The sequence below is a fragment of the Myxocyprinus asiaticus genome, chromosome 30 (genome assembly GCF_019703515.2).
Source record: "Myxocyprinus asiaticus isolate MX2 ecotype Aquarium Trade chromosome 30, UBuf_Myxa_2, whole genome shotgun sequence".
Taxonomy (NCBI): domain Eukaryota; kingdom Metazoa; phylum Chordata; class Actinopteri; order Cypriniformes; family Catostomidae; genus Myxocyprinus; species Myxocyprinus asiaticus.
Window position 1 is genome coordinate 634,086 of NC_059373.1, and position 18,333 is coordinate 652,418.

Sequence of the window (18,333 nt, forward strand, 5' to 3'; positions counted from 1 at the left end):
CTTTTAAAAAGTTTTACTCCTAAAGAAATTAATGGTAATTTTGAAACATGTATAAAGTCATAACAGATCATATGAGATGAGGACTCTAGACGTTTCAGTGATCTTATAAAAGCTGTTTGGAGAGGGTCCCCTCATGGGGGCTGCCATGTTGAGATCACATGACCAGCTGAATACTACTCGCTTAATCTCAGTAACCGTTCTCTTATTGGACACTTTCATTCATGGATTAAATTAATCATGGCTGACATTAAATTGTGAATTTGTTTGGGGGGGATTTTTCCCCTTTTTGTCCCAGTTTGGAATGCCCAATTCCCAATGTGCTTTTTAAGTCCTCGTGGTCACGTAGTGATTCGCCTCAATCCAGGTGGCGGAGGACGAGTCTCAGTTGCCTCCGCATCTGAGACTGTCAACCCACGCATCTTATCACGTGGCTCGTTGAGTGCGTTGCCACGGAGACATAGCACGTGTGGAGGCTTCATGCCATCCACCGCGGCATCCAAGCTCAACTCACCACATGCCCCACCAAGAACGAACCACATTATAGCCACCACGAGGAGGTTACCCCATGTGACTCTACCCTCCCTAGCAACTGGGCCAATTTGGTTGCTTAGGAGACCTGGCTGGAGTCACTCAGCACACCCTGGGATTCGAACTAGTGAATTCCAGGGGTGGTAGTCAGCATCTTTTACCACTGAGCTACCCATTTTCTTGTTCCCAGACTTTGCGAATTCAACGAGAGAAACGTGATAAATTAAAGGAATGCAAGAAACTCTTACATCAACGGAAGGTCGCTTTTGCACTGATATTTCCGGCCAAATTGAGAAGAGATACTAAGGATGGCCGTAGAGAATTTACATGTCCACAGCAAGCATTTTTTTGATTTTCATGATTTTCATGTTGCTGCCTAGTGGACCAACTCACTGAACATACACTCGACTGCCCGAGGAAGCTGTTTTGTTTCTTTTTGTGCTGGTTCCACCTAGCGGCGGGAGTTTGTTTTGTATAATATAATTTCTTCGGGACAGTATGTGGATGATACTGCATGTTTTTGGTGCTTATGCCTCCTATTGGCCTGGAGTTTGTTTTGTGGAACATCTCTTGCAGGACATTGGAGTGATTAGGTCTTTTGTTGAACTCATGTAGCAGCCGAATGGACCGGCTTACTGAACATTTGTTTGACTGCCCGAAGAACTGAACAGCCCCCTTTTTTTGTTTTGTTTTTTGTGCTGGTTCCATTAGCAACTGGAGCTTGATCTGTGGAGGAACACACCTTCAGGACAGTTTTATGGATGAATCTACACTTTTTTTGTGTTTATTCCGCTTATTGTCTGGAGTTTGTTTTATAGATTATTTTTTGCTGTGTAATTCTGTCTCACAAAAGTTTTATAGAAACACCGGACTTGAGCAATCCGACAGCAGTTGTTGTGGGGGCTCTTGTATGAACTGTTTGAATTTGGAGGGATGGACGCCGGTTGGCGCTGTCGTGTGCGGGGTTAATGCACACGTTTTTCTTTTTTCTGTTTGTTTGGTTTGGGGGGAAGTTTGGGGTTTGATTATTACACTAATGTTGGAATGTGGTCTTTATAATATTGACACACAATCTATTTTTTCTAATGTGTCAAAATGTCAAATGTTAATATGAGCGGATTATCTCTCTCCACATGGAATATGAATGGGTTGGGGCACCCCATAAAAAGAAGGAAGGTTATTTCTCTTCTTAAGCATAAGAAATATGATATAGTGTTTCTTCAAGAAACGCATCTTTCTCCGCAGGAAGCAGAAAAATTTGGAAAGATAGTGCAAGCTGCTGGCACCCCTCATAATATAATATTGGGAGGAGACTTTAATCTTTTGATGGACTCAGTCCTTGATCACAGTGAAGCAAAAGTGTGTAAACCCCCTAGAGCAACACTGATGTTTCATAGGATGTGTAAAAATCTTGGTCTTACAGATATTTGGAGACTTTTGAACCCATCTGGTAGGGACTATACATTTTTTTCATCAGTCCATAAGATTTATTCTAGAAAAGTTTTTTTTTTTATATCCAAATCCCACATTTCATCTGTTGTTGATTGCTCAATTGGAAACATTTTAGTCTCAGATCACGCCCTGGTGAGTTTAGAGGTGTTGCCACATATAGAGAAAAAGAAATCATATAGTTGGCTCTTTAATGTGTCCCTTTTGCAAAATCCTGAATTCCAACAAATGTTAAAGGCTGACATCAATGTTTATATGGAGACCAACTGGTCCTCAGTATCCTCTGTGGGCGTGGCTTGGGAGGCACTTAAGGCGGTTCTTAGGGGTCGGATCATACAGTATGCCTCATTCACCAAAAAATCCAAAGCACAAGAACTTGTGGAGTTGGAAGGAAATATTAAAAGTGATGAGGCAGAGCTGAAGCGTCGTATGTCATCTGATGGCCTCAGAGAACTGACCCGATTGAAATACAGATATAACACTATTTTGTTGCAGAAAGTGGAGTTTTGGTTATTCAGGGCAAGACAGTCATACTTTGAGTCGGGGGACAAAGCAGGGAAGCATTTGGCTAGATATATAAAGCAGAGCGAGTCTTTTTCTACCATTCCCTCAGTGAAATCTGCTGGTGGTGAAATATTTACCTCACCCACTGATATTATTAATGCCTTTAAAGAATTCTATCTTGATCTTTATAGTTCCACGCCTTCGTCTACTGATGAAGATATTAGAAACTTTGTGGAACCATTAGAACTTCCTAAACTGACGATTGAGCAAAAAAAATTCTCTTGATTCTGAGATAACCTTGGAGGAGCTTGGCGAGGTAATTAAGGCCTTTCCTACTGGTAAGGCTCCGGGGCCAGATGGTTTTGCCGCTGAATTTTTTAGATCCTATGCTACAGAACTGGCTCCACTTTTGTTAGAAATTTATACGGAATCATTAAAGAATGGAAAGCTTCCGCCAACCATAACACAAGCCCGGATCAGTCTGATTCTTAAAAAGGACAAAGATCCAAGCGAGTGTAAAAGTTACCGTCCAATTTCCCCGATCCAACTAGAATTTAAAATATTGTCAAAAAGTTTGGCTAACCGATTAAGTACGTTTTTTTATTTGTGTGTGTGTGTGTATTCTATTTGTGACCACAGGGATGTTCTTTGGGAGTCGGGATGGGGTTGGTGATTGGGGAGGGGTAATAGTGGGGGTTAAATGTTAAATGTTGACTCGATGTGTAACATCTGCTTCCTCCAACCACCAGATATATGTTGTTATATGTTTATAAGTCAATACAAAATGTTAATTGAAAAAAAAAAAAGATATAGCACATTCAGTCAGAACAGTCTGAAGGTCTGTGCCAACTTTAGTGTATGTAGCTTGAAAGTTCCTGGAGAAGTTACAGTTGATCATTTAAGTCTTGTTTAGGGATTTTGAAAGACTCTAAAAATGTCTGTTGAAAAACAGTATGTCATACCAACATTATAATCAACTGATTAAATAAACTGATCCTGAAACTTTAATAATCATGAAATAAATGAGGATGAAGTATTTTAATCTATTTATGCTTGTCATTTCTGGGGTAAGAAGCCCTTTGCTATTGTCTTGGATGTCAGGGGTGTTGAAATCAAAAAGGTGGAGGACCACTGAAGTAAAATAACTTTTTATATAATGTAATTTGAATGTTATCATTACAATTTCTCTTCTGTGCTGTATATGATATCAGCAGTGGGAAAAGGGGCAGGATTCTTGTCTGCAAGCAATAAATTAACAATAATAAAAAATAACCTAACACAACCACTCTCATGTGAATCTCTCTCAGATGTTCTGGGAATCAGTCCGTTCCAGAATAACGGCACTCACGGCAGTCTGAATCACCTGCTGCGGGCTCCACCTCACACACCCCATCACCCGCAGGAACAGAGCGCACCGCAGCAGTGCCCGCTCACCAGCCTACAGCCAACACACACACTCAACTGCAGCTGCCCACAACTGGTACACACACACGCTCACACACACACACCCACACACACACACACACCCACACACACACACACACACACACTCACACACACACACACACTCAACTGCAGCTGCCCGCAACTGGTACACACACACAGTCACACACACGCTCACACACTCACACACACACACACACACAATGACTAGCACACAATCCAAACACACTTTCGATACACCTCATTGTGTGATTGTGTTTTTCAGGATGGAATGAATCTCAACACACGATTAAATCTCACAGACACAGAAGGTAAATTCAGTTCCACACACACACACACATACATTATAAATGAAAATTTTCTCTCCAATCTTAGGCCTGTTTTAAACTCAAAAGAAAACATGCTGGAAATGCACTATGAATATAAATACTGATAAACACAATCTTTCACATTATAAGCTTATATGAAGCAATCAGGTGAACTACTGATAAACTGCACAAAAGATAGACACACAGCGACAGACACATAAACACTTTCTAATCAGTAAATCTGAATGAATCCAGATGAGTTAATCACTTTATATCAGGATTTTTGTTCCATGTTGTGTAAATAAAATAACATTTGGATGTTAATGAGTGTGTTGGGCCTCATGTATTCATATAGAAGACAAAGGCAGTCGTAAAAACCTAACTCAGCCCCCACATACCAAGTCGTAAATCTTACTGATAAAAATCGCGCCAAAATCAAACAAAGGGAGTCCAAAACAGACTACAAATCCCATGAAGCCTTGCTCACTAAAGGATCGAACTCTCAACTCCTATTGGATGAGGCACACAACAGAACGCACCTCAAACCATGACATCATCAGGAGTAGAAATACCTCTGAAATGCTTCCGGGATTTGCTTCAAGCAACTTCGTTCACCAAGTATAGACGTAGTTCATCGCTGCTCTCAGGTGCAACCTTGTGGCACAAGGAAGTAACATTTGACTTGAAACTGTGGCCATACAATCTCCATCTCGCTGGACGAGTTGAGATTACTCTGTGTTCAACCGAACACTCTAACGGATCCGAAGGAGACTGCCGAGCAATTCGCATCTTCATCCGTTTGCCTGTAGAAGTGAAGAGATTAAAGATTTCTCTTCCATCTTCAATCAAGTCGATATTTTCTGAGTTCTCCGCCAGCCCGCTGAGAAGCAGTCAGCTGTGCCCGCCAACAGAGCGAGGAAACGGCCTCCCGTCATCACCCGAGCCTCAAGGAACCGGGTCAGAGTTAAAGGACGGAGGAAAACACATTTTACCTGTGTCCTCATGCGATTCAAGTAAGAGGTTTACGTCTGGGCAGAGATAGAATATTATAGTGTGTTATTCTTGTGTTTCAAGGTTATTGCTTGTACAGTTTACGGACTGCCATGTCCGCTCATTATTAATACTCAGGGTATTAATTATCACGAATGAGTTTTTCTGTATTGTGGTCCAACCAAATTGGATTGTTGTGCAATTCCGCCATCGCGGGTGAGACAGGTAAACTGAGTTATCCATTAAAGAGTCAAAGAACGCGGGACTGTTTACGAGCCGTCCACTGCGTCTCTGAGCGATGAACTAACAGCTGCTTTCTCTCCCACGATCACGAAATCGGCTTTAGGGCCGTCACTTAATTCTCTCTCGTACTAACCACACACACACACACATGCACGTGACCCCTCACAAACATTCTGGCACAAATTTTTGGCTCCTAGATAGCTTCATGCTAAAGCTCAGCTTTGTCCCTAAGCTATCGTACAAGTGGATACACACGGTAACTGGTAGACGCCATTGACTGGTTTCTCTCCGCCCCCATTCGCGGTCATATTCCCTGACCGGAAGTCTCACGTGACATACTCTCCACGAGAGTCACGTCTGCCATTTTGTGTGCGTCCCTCCTTACACACACATACACACTCTCACACACACACACACACACCCTCATGTGTTATAGGATTATTTTATTTCCATATCTAATCATATCACTGTTTAGTTTGTAAGTCGGAAGTTTATTGACTGCATTGTATTAATTATTAATTGATATTACTGCGTAAATAAACTTTGTTTATATTACAAAGAGAAGTGTTTTGGTTTGTTTTGCATACACCTGTGTCATGCTGACGGGATGTCAGTGCTCGGATTCAAACCTTCATTCATTGTTTTTTTCCCGAAATCGATATTCTTCGGATGTCGATTTTCCTAAGAAAACAATCTAATATTGAGATGGTTTTAATATTTGGTTATTAGTCCCTGATTTCAGGGTGGTGCCCCGTCAATGTTAATCCTTATTAATATTCTATTGATTTTTGATAATTGATAATTATCTTTGATGATTGAATTTGAATGATCAATAAGCTAGTGTTAATTTTAATTAATGTTTCATCGATGTTAACAATTAATGATTATCTTTGATAATTGTTGATTTAAAGGATTAGAAAAAGCTAACATTAATTCTCATCAATGTTCTATTGATTTTAATAATTAATAATTATCTTTGGTAATTATTAATTATTGCTAATAACCAAACCCGCTCCTAAACGTAGCGCACTACATTTACTGGAGCCCCATATGAGGTTTTAATGAGTTAAATTCAATTAATTTATTTAAATATTAATTAATAACTAAAGAAATAATTATTAATTATTTCTGATAGTAACACTGATCTAAACAATCAGTAAAGCCCTACAAGTGTTTCTCACAAAACCAGTCATATTTAATCCCATATCAATAAAAAAATAAAAAAAAAGAAATTATATTTTGGATAAAGAAAATTAAACGTACATTTAGGACCATTAAGATTTTTGAGTCCACAAACAAATGCTGTCCGCACACTGAATGACAGACTGAAAAATGCCGCGGCAGGAGGGACACAACATCTCATTCCCTCCATCAGGGAGCAGAGGTTACATCAGTAACCAAGACGTTCTCTGTCTGTCACTCACTCGACGTTGTGTCGATGTAGTGACACTAGGGGTTCCTATTTGAAATGCCGCAGGTGCTGAACCGTGTCACGAGGCACGGAAGTGTGGACACGGGCAAGCTGCTGCGTGCCTCGCAGCGAGTGCTCAACCATGTCATGACCTTCCAGTGAGTTAGGTTAGGTGTATCCCTAGTCCCATTAAGGGGGGAGAGGGCACTTACCCAAGTAGGCTACCGGCGGTGCCTTTCTTAATTTGCTGTTAAGCAATCTCCTGCCGAGCATTTTCTAGAATAGCGCTGGGAAGTGCTCTTCCCTCTCCAGGAAGGAGAGCACTATGGAGACCACATCCTGCCAGAGGGAGGTTAACATGTGGAGAATACCTCACATGGACTTACCAACGGGTAAGTACACATATGGAATGATACCACAGGAGGACCCTATCTACAGAGAGGGTACGCAGCACAGTGGCCGAGACTGAGAAAAGCTCTGATGAGGGGAAACACAGGTTTCACCTAAGGGGGAAACTGAACTGTGGAAACTCATGATACGGGATTACCAAAGGGGAATCACCACTAGGGTAGCAAAGGGGCGGAAAATTTCCGGTAGATTTCTGGAAACTTTCCAGAAACTTTCCATGGGAAGTTAAGCTGGGGAATTTTGGAAATATTGGAAAAAAACTTTGGGCACTTGGCTATATGCTGCTACATCTTTGTGGCATTCTTAACATAGGTCTTTGCACAGTATTTGCAAATGTACACAGCCTTTCCTTCTACATTGGCTGAGGTGAAATGTATCCACACATCAGATGGCGCATGTGGCATTGTTCTGTAGAGTAAGATTAGAAAAAAGCTTGTAAAAACAGTAATGCAATGCCATGCACAGATATATAAATAGTTAGCTAAACAATTGGAATATTCTGGAATGGCAAAAATATTTGACAATTGATGCTGGACAAATGAATAGAAATGAATAGATCAAAATCAAATCAAATCACTTTTATTGTCACACAACCATATACACAAGTGCAATGGTGTGTGAAATTCTTGGGTGCAGTTCCGATCAACATAGCAGTCGTGACAGTGATGAGACATATACCAATTTACAATAACATCAAATTAACACAACACAATTTATAGTCTAATGTACACATAATTACACACAACACAATATACAAATAATAGCATACACTGTACAGTATACAATACACACAATATAGAATACACATTATACAATAAAAAAAAGTATATATAGAATTTACAGTTGGTTGTATTGTATGATGAAAACTCCTCAATCAGCATGTTAAATCAAACTATAACATACTTGTATGATAACAGAAAACTGGCTAGCAGAAGGCAGAAGAAACAGCATCACAGGTGAGCTAGCTAGCACCATGATAGTTAGCTTCTTAAACTGTCAATGAAATGGTGTTAGCTAGCTTACATTTATCATATCTGATTTACTGGCTAGCTAGCTACTGTATAAACACATTTTGATTTAGTATTTGCTAGTTAAACTTTAATACCATAGATCAAATATATTTACCCTAGTAATATCATCAAAAATTACTTGACTGGATGTAGTCCTTGGGCTCAAATGCAGTAGTGTGTCTTCAATAGTCCTGCTGTAATAAGTAGCCTGCAGTAAGTAGTGTGCTGTGTGCATGTGATTGAGGAATGCACAGGGTAGAAATTCAACTGAATTTGCATTAAATCTGGTTGTTTTAACCAAGATTATGCTGCAAGATGTTTTTTTTCCAACTACATTTAAGTTCCCTGTTATAGGCTAACTTGCAATTTTGCAAATTTCTAATTTATTCCCATTAATTCCCATTAATTCCCATATATTCCCGTTAATTCCCATGGAAAGTTTCCAATTTAGAAAATTCCCAGAATTTTGCAACCCTAATCACCACGCATACAGGGAACTGTAGTGGACAAAAAGCGCACATTATCACCTTTGAAAAAGGGGAAAGGCGCAATGCAAGCGGTACACCCAACTGGCCACCTGGTCTACCTGCTGTTACTGCGTAACACTCGGGTCGAAACCGGGTCTATGCGTAGGTTATAAAACCTCGCAAAGGTATTGGGCATAGCCCAACCCGCAGCTCTGCATATCTCTGCTAGAGAGGGCCCCTTGCCATTGCCCAGGAGGACGCAACACCTCTAGTGGAGTGCGCCCAGACTCAAAGGGGCACGGCAAGTCCTGAGACTGGTATGCGAGAGAAATGGCATCCACAATCCAATGGGCCAACCTCTGCTTGGAGACAGCTTTCCCCTTCTGCTGTCCTCCAAAACAGACAAAGAGCTGCTCCGAGCATCTAAAGCTCTGCGTGCGGTCCAGATAGATGCGCAGGGCGCGAACTGGACACAGCAACAAGAAGGCCAGGTCTCCCTCCTCTGAAGGGAGTGCTTGCAGGTTCACCACCTGGTCCTGAAAAGGAGTGGTGGGAACTTTGGGCATGTAACCGGGCCGGGGTCTCAAGATCACGTGAGAGTGTGCTGGCCCGAACTCCAGGCATTTGCTGGTAACAGAGAGTGCCTGCAGGTCCCCCACCCTCTTGATGGAAGTGAGCACCACCGTCGAGAACTGATGGGCGAAATCCTCTATGATGTCGCCAAAAAGCCCCCCTTGGGAGATGGGCGCATCAAGAAAGCGGACTTTCTCGGCGCCACGCATCTCCGCAAGGTTAAGCCACAGGTGCCTCTCTTGGACCACAAGCGTGGACATCGTCCGCCTCAGGGCACACGCCGTGACCTTCGTCGCGCGTAAGGCAAGGTCAGTCGCAGTGCACAGTTCCTGCATCAGCCCTGGGTCGGTCCTACCCTCGTGCAGGTCTTTTAGCGCCTTGGCCTGGTGGACCTGCAGGATGGCCATGGCGTGAAGGGCGGAAGCGGCCTAACCCGCGGCCTTGTAAGCCTTCATCATTAAAGAGGAAGAGAACTTACAGGCCTTGGAAGGGAGCCTTGGTTGGTCGCGCCAGGTGGCTGCGCCCTGCAGGCTTAAATGCACCGCTACGCCGTGCTCTACCACCCATGGCCAGGAGCTCAGAAGATTCATCCACTTTCAATAGCAGAAGCCCACCCTCCGATACCGTGACCGAAAGCTCATCCTCGTCGCGAGCCGCAAATGACACATTAAACCCGCCCTGAGGCAGACCACCTGCATTGCTCGACAGCTCGTCCAGACAGAACAAGCGTGCTGGGGGATGGGAGGTCCGCGGGGGCTGAGCCGGCGGAAACACTTCCATGTCCACATCTAGTTCGCCCGTAGTGCTTGCCGATCCGGCCGGCTGAGCATCAGCCCAGGACGGACCGGGTTGGGGAGCAACCGCGGTGGCTCCTTGCTTCAAGAAGAAGGAAGTGAGCCGCGACCGCAACGTTCTCATGGGGCATGTTCTCGCAATTAGAACATGACCCTTCCACGAAAGCCGCCTCGGTGTGCTGGTGCCCCAGACACTCCAGGCAGATTTCATGCGTATCCGGAGGGGAGTGATAACGGCCACATCCAGTAGCGCAAACGCGGAAGGATGTCTTTAAAATGACGGCAAGCATTTGTGCGAGCTCTTTTAGAAGGAAATATACTCTTTCTAATATACTCTTTTAGCACCTGCAGACTCAGGCTGCCAAAGTGCCCAGGGGAAACACAGCACTCAAACGTGTGAGGGTGACCACTGATATGCGTCATAAAAATCCAGCAGCGTAGCAAAGAGTGAGAGGACGAACATACATGCATTCGCTCCGAAGAAAAAAATCTGAATGAGTCATGCACGCCATCTCCTTTTATACCCATATGTCCGGGGCAGAGAGTGGCATGCAAATTCCACTCACCAAATTTCATTGGCCTTTTCTATTTTAAGCAAAGGTGATTGGGACTCTCAAGATCGAACCCCTAGTGTCACTACATTGACACAACGTCGAGTGAGTGACAGACAGGGAACTCTTTTATACATTCATAGCACATTCTTTACCAGAAACAGCCACGATTTCTCAAACATCATCTGATAAACTTTAACAGAATGTGCTGAGTATTGTTCTGTGACGTGTGTGTGTGTGTTCAGTGTCAGCGAGCGTGAGGAGACACATGTTGTTCGGCCGTCCGCGGATTCTACACACTGATGCTGAATACTGTCTGCTGTATCAACACGGATTCATCAGTGCATATAATACACACACACACACACCTGTGTGGAGCTCATTTACTGTGGACAAACCGGTGAGAGACACACACACACACATACACTAATGAGCTCAATTAGGAACAGCATTGGGATGTTTTAACTATTATGTAAAACCTGCGGTGTGTGTTTGTCTGTGTGTGTCTGTGTGTTTGTGTGTGTGTCTGTGTGTGTGTGTGTGCGTGCATGTAGGTTGAAGGTGGTTCTGTGTCTCCGGTTGTCTCAGATTGTCTCCGAGCAGACGTCAGGATTCCAGTCAATCAGAGTGCAACATGTGATCAGTATGAGAACGCTGTTAACATCACACACTCTTTTCTGTACCCGCCCAGTGAGTGACACAACATACATGTGTTTATTCTTACTTATTTTTCCCCTGAGGTCCATGTATGATGTTAGTAAAGTAGTTTCATTCCAAAAACAGTCCACATTTAGTTTTCATGACACTTTTTCAGCCTCTCTCTGACTCTTACAATTAAACAGGCTGTTTTTTTTACGTTTAAGATTTCTAAAGTATGTAAACAGTTTTTTCCACTTTTTTTTATCATAATTTTGGTGTTTTGACAAAAATGTCCTTTAAATTTATATATATAATATTTTATATTCATTGATTTTAGTCAGTTTATTCTGAATAAAATGTCATATACTGTATATATTTTAGTCAACAGAAATAACACAAGTGGATAATGTGAAAAAAACTGCATTTCAATTTCATAACAAAATTCCATCTAATTAAATTGATTCATCTTTAACAAAATAAAATAAAAACCCCTAAATAGTTTTTTGTTTTTTTTTAATTTCATGGAATATTCTTGTGGAAATGAAATTAATTAATCTCAAAAATAAGCTAAATTGTATTTTTGAAGTGAAGTTAAATTTTGACTGGCATGTGACTTAGTTCACCTGTTCGTTGTGTTCATTGCCTGTGCGGATATCAGTTGTAATATGATGTTTATGTTGTGGATATAGCTGATTAATGTGACATACGGTATATATGATGTGTTTGAGTGAGGTAATTAACTTGTTAGTGAAGTTCATTGTACAGGTGTTCAGCGGGAATACACAACATACTATGAGTGGAATATTAACATGAGAATAATTATCTGGCTTCCTCCTTATGACCTCACTGTGACATTATTGACATTTTAACATGCTGATGAATTCATCCATCTGATGTCTGAAGGTTGTTTTTGCAGTTTAGTTTCAATAAGTGCTGTTTTGTTCAATGTTTTGTTTTGTGTATTAGTAAAATTAACTTTTATATCTAAACAACATTAAGTGTAGCTAGGACACCGAGGCAGGAGTGTTAAGATCCATATGCAGTTTTAATAATAATATAAATAGTAAAACAAAGTAACAAAACAATAAAGAAAACAAAAGGCAGGCGGTGGTTCGGTACACGGGCAGACAGTCCAGGAAGGCTAACCAATTAATTCTGATAGGCAGAAGTGTAATCCAGTAAACAGGCAATTAGCCATGAAACTCACAAGCAGGCTGGGAAATCCGAGAAACATGCAGGAGTCAAAACACAGGGACAACAGGATGGGTAAATAACGCTCAGAAATGTTGACAAGGCAAACAAGACTTCGCACTGAATGCGAGAAAACAGGGAACTTAAATAACCAGAGTTAATGTGGAACAAGTGTGAGAGTAATCAGTCTGAGTGGAGGATTTATGGGAAATGTAGTTTGTGAGATGTTAATACTCAGGAGATGGTAACCTCTGGTGGCGTACAGGAGAGGCAGCAGAAGCCGCAGGTGTGACATTAAGGCAAACGTTCTCCTTTATCTGTTGTGTTGACAGATCTAAACAGCTCATCTGAAGAACAGTTTGATGCTCTCACACTGGGTAACGTGGTGCCAATGTACCCGCAGTTTAAGAGTGAGTGTTATACACACACACACACAGACACACACACACAGACACACACACACACATGTACACAAACACACGTACACACACACACACACACTCACATACAGACACACACATACACAAACACAAGTACACGTACACACACACACACACTCACACTCACACACAGACACACACACACACACATGTACACAAACACACGTACACACACACGTACACACACACACACACACACACACACTCACATACAGACACACCCTCACACACAGACACACACACTCACACACACACACACATCATACACACACTCACACACTCACACACACACCCTCACACACAGACACACACACTCACACTCACACACAGACACACACACACACATGTACACAAACACACGTACACACACACACACACACACTCACATACAGACACACACATACACAAACACAAGTACACGTACACACACACACACACACACACACACACACTCACACACACACACTCACACTCACACACAGACACACACACATGTACACAAACACACGTACACACACACACACACACACTCACATACAGACACACACAAACACAAACACAAGTACACGTACACACACACACACACACACACACACTCACATACAACATACACACTCACAGACACACACACACACAGACACACACTCACACACATCATACACACTCACACACACACACACATACATGCACACTACACACACACACACACACACATCATACACACTCTCACATACACACACACACATACAACATACAAACACAGACACACACATACACACACACAGACACACACACACTCTCTTGTGTTGAAACTGAACTCGTTGTTTTGTTGTGTGTGTTTCTGCAGGATTGTGGCAGTATTTTCAGGAGGTGTTGTTACTCAAGTACGCGTCGCAGTATTACAGTATTAATGTTGTAACGGGTCCTGCTTATGATTATGACTACGACGGACACTTTGACACTCCAGAGCAGATTCAACAGTATGTGTCATGAGTTACAACATTAACACATCCAGACCTGTAACAGGATTATTGCTGGAATTACTATTCTATCATCATATGGAACCAGTCCAGAAAGATCCTAAAGGGATCAATTAATGTGAATCACATGAACACATGCACAGCTCATATTTCACCCCAAAATCACACAAAAGAAGAAATGATATTTGCATTAAGAACATGGGGCCTATTTTAGTACTGTTAAGATATCTGGCATTGTCACAGTATTTTCACGACAATTAAGCGCACTTAAAATAAAAATATTTAAAACTATTTTCATATTCTCTTAATGTAATGCAAAAAGAAAAAAGTCCTCCTATATATATATATATATAATGTAAATGTGCTGAATTGTCATAAAAGTAATGTCACAATGCAAAAAAATTAAATAAGCTTCATTTACTTTAAGCAAGTAAAATTAGTTTAACTTCTTTACAAATTATTTGAAAAAACAATTGATTAAATTATACAATTAGTTGGTAACACTTTACAATCAGGTTCCATTTGTTAACATTAGTAAACAACATTAGTTAACATTAATTAAGATTAATAAATGCTGTAAAAGTATATTGTTTATCGTTCATGTTCATTTCAACATATAGTACTAATAGATTTTTAAAATCAAAAGTTGTATAAGTTAATATTAGTTAATGCACTATGAACTAACATGAACTAACAAATTCTATTAACTAACAATAACAAATATTAATAAATGTTGTAAAACAAAATATTATTAATGATACCTATTGCATTAACTAATGTTAACGAATGTTACTTTATTATAAAGTGTTACCAATTCATTAAAAAACTAAATTATTATTAACTAATCATTTTAATATTTAAAGTTTAATTCTTAGATTGTCTTTAAAAAAATAATAATAACAATTAATGTTTATATCCTGTTGGAAATCATTCTGACTTTATTTTAAAGATCTATTTTTTTTTTTTTTTTATTATTGGAATCCTGTAAATTCCCATCAGGATTGGTCCCAGATTTGAACAGAAATTCCAATAAGATGTTTTGTGACTGGAGGTGATCCAGTATTCACTAACACTGATTAAACTGTGTGTGTTCAGGTTTGTTGCAGGTACAGATATTCCTCTCCCCACACATTATTTTGCGGTTCTCACGAGCTGTAAGGACGACAGACAGACGGTAAACGAGTGTACCGCAGAACTGCAGACCATTTCATTCCTGTTACCTCACAGAGAAGAGAACTCCGAGAGCTGCATGGTGAGTATCACACAACATTACACAAAACAGCACAGTTTTCCTGTTATTACAGTTTATTCATGTAATGACTGAGTAATAAACCAAATAATATACAGTGAGATCCAAAAGCAGCCTGATTGCATTAAAATTACGTGACTGTGGCGTCATTTTTGTAAAATGACACTACGCGTTTCATTACATGTATCGCGGCAGTTCTGAGGTGAAATGTCCACTGGGTGGAGCTAAAAGCACTTTAAGAGGTTTATAAGGTAAATGCTTTATTGAGTTTTTAATCAATAAAGACCGACCTCCCTAAACCTTAAACCTAAACCTAACCAATAGTGTCATAAAAAGCAAACGTGATATGAACAACACGACCACATCATTTTGTGGTACTTCTATGACACTTCGTGTTCACGTGTGACTCTTGTGCTCTTCAGGACTTGTACCCCGCTCCTTTACATCACAAGTGCAACGCTCTATCAGTCGAACTCAATTTGATCACACTCGCACAAGCTTGTAAATGTAGTTGATTATGTAACGCAAAGATTAACCTCGTGCAACCCCGCATCCTCATGCGTGGACATTGTATTTTGGATTTGCTATATGCAATGCATAATTGAAATGAATTTAAACTGGCTGAATACTGTTCACAAGACTCTAGACTGTCATTGAAGAGTTAAACCTCTGCCGCACCGTGTCACGTGACACAATAACATGACGTCGATTTCTGTGAAGCACTCCTACGGGCACAGTGCCAACAAAAGTGCCTCTGGTAAGAAACCTCTTTAAGTTTTTTGACTGAAACCTGTTTGGTTGTAAAGAGTAGCATCTCTAGTTTCATTTGATATGTTGCTTTATAAAATCCATTCATTTTTCACGTATCAGCGCGCTGATAAACATGATGTCCACATATGTGGAAACTAGGACCACGTTCCCTCAAAAGTTGAAAAAACATGTTAGTTATCTTGAATATTTTTCAACACATCTGTGGGTCATTTCGCTTCATTTTTATATACATTTTGTTATATTTTATTGTGTTATCACTGTTCAATATGGTTCTATTAACTTAGTCCCCATATGAGGACATTTTTTTGCTTGTTTATTAGGTGCTACTAGTTACAAATCAAAACGGGAAATAAGAAATGCACACAGCAGTTACACTCGGGTCTCAAGAGGTTAAAATGAGTCATGCGCTTTAGTAAACGTGTTTAGATGTCATAAGATAGCATTGTGTGAGGAACAGGGTGAAAAGTAAGTGTTTATGAACTGATAATCTGCCGTTTAACTCATGATTTGTGAGAAAGTGAATAAATGTAATTGTTGTTGTAGTGCCTCTAGTGTTCATTTCACAAGGAAACTGACGCAATACGTACAACAAGACACGTAAAAATCCGTTTTTAGTAACGTGATTCTGTAAGACCAGTTTGCCCAAATGTCTGAGACCACTGGTCTGTAAATGCATTTTTCTAATTTAATACATAATTCTAATGAACCTAAGCATAAATTATTTTTTTATTATTATTACAAATCTATAATCAATATAGCTGTTTGAGGGAAAAACAGAATGAATTTGAGAATGTGTTGGTATGTGGTGTGTGTCTCTTTTGCTTTAATAACAGCATGAACTAAACCTGATGATCTACAGCATGATTTGACAATGTCCCAAAGATCTCACTGTCTGTACAAAGATTTCACTCTTCTTCAGTTTTCATCACAGCAAGTTTAAATTAGATTCTGAATTGTCAATGTAGTCTCAGTCTTTTCAACCCCTCTGTGCAGTAGCCGTTATATAGTCATCCTGAGCTCTACACTGGAAAATATTTGACCTCCATTTGACCTCATCAGTGTGATTTCATCAGTTCTGCTGTGATTGTGTGACAGAGCGATCAGCCCGAGTCGCAGTGGGTGGAGTCACTCCTCTGGATGCACCAATCACGTGTGAGAGATGTGGAATGGATCACTGGACTGGACTTTTATCAAGACAGCAAGCGGCCAATCCCTGAGCTCCTGCGACTCAAGACCCGCCCAACCGCTGCCATTCATCCAAAACCCTGAACCAAACATGTTCATGTCCATCTCATTTAATTTATGTTTTTATGTGAGGTTGATTTTAGTGTTTCAAAAGAATTAAATGAAAATATTTATTGACCTGAGCAGATATCATGTGTGCCATAAACACACGAAACATTACATCACTCTCATATTAAATTAATAATCTGATATATCTCAGCTCTGTGTGATCATTTCTGCATTAAAATAACATTGAACAAAATATTATACAATATAATTAAGTCTTGAATTGTATTTTTATATTCCATGATTCCTTTTCTTTTTACAAAAAGAAAGAATAAAATAAAAAAAGAATAAACACATACATCACACACACTTGCACACACACGTATCACACTCACACTTACACACACACTTACACATCCCACACACAATACACACACACATCACACACACGCATCACACTTACAGACACACACACTTACACATCACACTCACACTTACACACACACACACACACACATGTTGGTGCAGCTATCATTATGAGGACTCTCCATAGACATAATGATTTTTATACTGTATGAACTATAGATTCTATCCACTAACCCTAACCCTACCCCTAAACACACACACACACACACACACACTCTCACACACACTCACACACACACACACACACACACACACATGTTGGTGCAGCTATCACTATCTCAAAAAATTAGAATACATCGTAAGACCAATAAAAAAAAAACATTTTTAGTGAATTGTTGGCCTTCTGGAAAGTATGTTTATTTACTGTATATGTACTCAATACTTGGTAGGGGCTCCTTTTGCTTTAATTACTGCCTCAATTCGGCGTGGCATGGAGGTGATCAGTTTGTGGCACTGCTGAGGTGGTATGGAAGCCCAGGTTTCTTTGACAGTGGCCTTCAGCTCATCTGCATTTTTTGGTCTCTTGTTTCTCATTTTCCTCTTGACAATACCCCATAGATTCTCTATGGGGTTCAGGTCTGGTGAGTTTGCTGGCCAGTCAAGCACACCAACACCATGGTCATTTAACCAACTTTTGGTGCTTTTGGCAGTGTGGGCAGGTGCCAAATCCTGCTGGAAAATGAAATCAGCATCTTTAAAAAGCTGGTCAGCAGAAGGAAGCATGAAGT

The 18,333-nt window shown here is 40.5% G+C and overlaps 1 protein-coding gene across 1 annotated transcript in view; it reads left to right on the forward strand.

The window, feature by feature from the left end:
• Positions 1–17,353, forward strand: part of LOC127421610 (venom phosphodiesterase 1) — a 44,901-nt gene extending 27,548 nt beyond the window's left edge. The window contains exons 18-25 of the mRNA XM_051664759.1: positions 3,789–3,961; positions 4,190–4,235; positions 10,925–11,079; positions 11,234–11,369; positions 12,842–12,919; positions 13,797–13,929; positions 15,025–15,181; positions 17,045–17,353. Of these exons, the coding sequence (XP_051520719.1) occupies positions 3,789–3,961; positions 4,190–4,235; positions 10,925–11,079; positions 11,234–11,369; positions 12,842–12,919; positions 13,797–13,929; positions 15,025–15,181; positions 17,045–17,218 (1,052 nt within the window). The 3' untranslated portion in view covers positions 17,219–17,353. The remainder of the gene's footprint in view (positions 1–3,788; positions 3,962–4,189; positions 4,236–10,924; positions 11,080–11,233; positions 11,370–12,841; positions 12,920–13,796; positions 13,930–15,024; positions 15,182–17,044) is intronic.
• Positions 17,354–18,333: the final 980 nt, after the last annotated feature.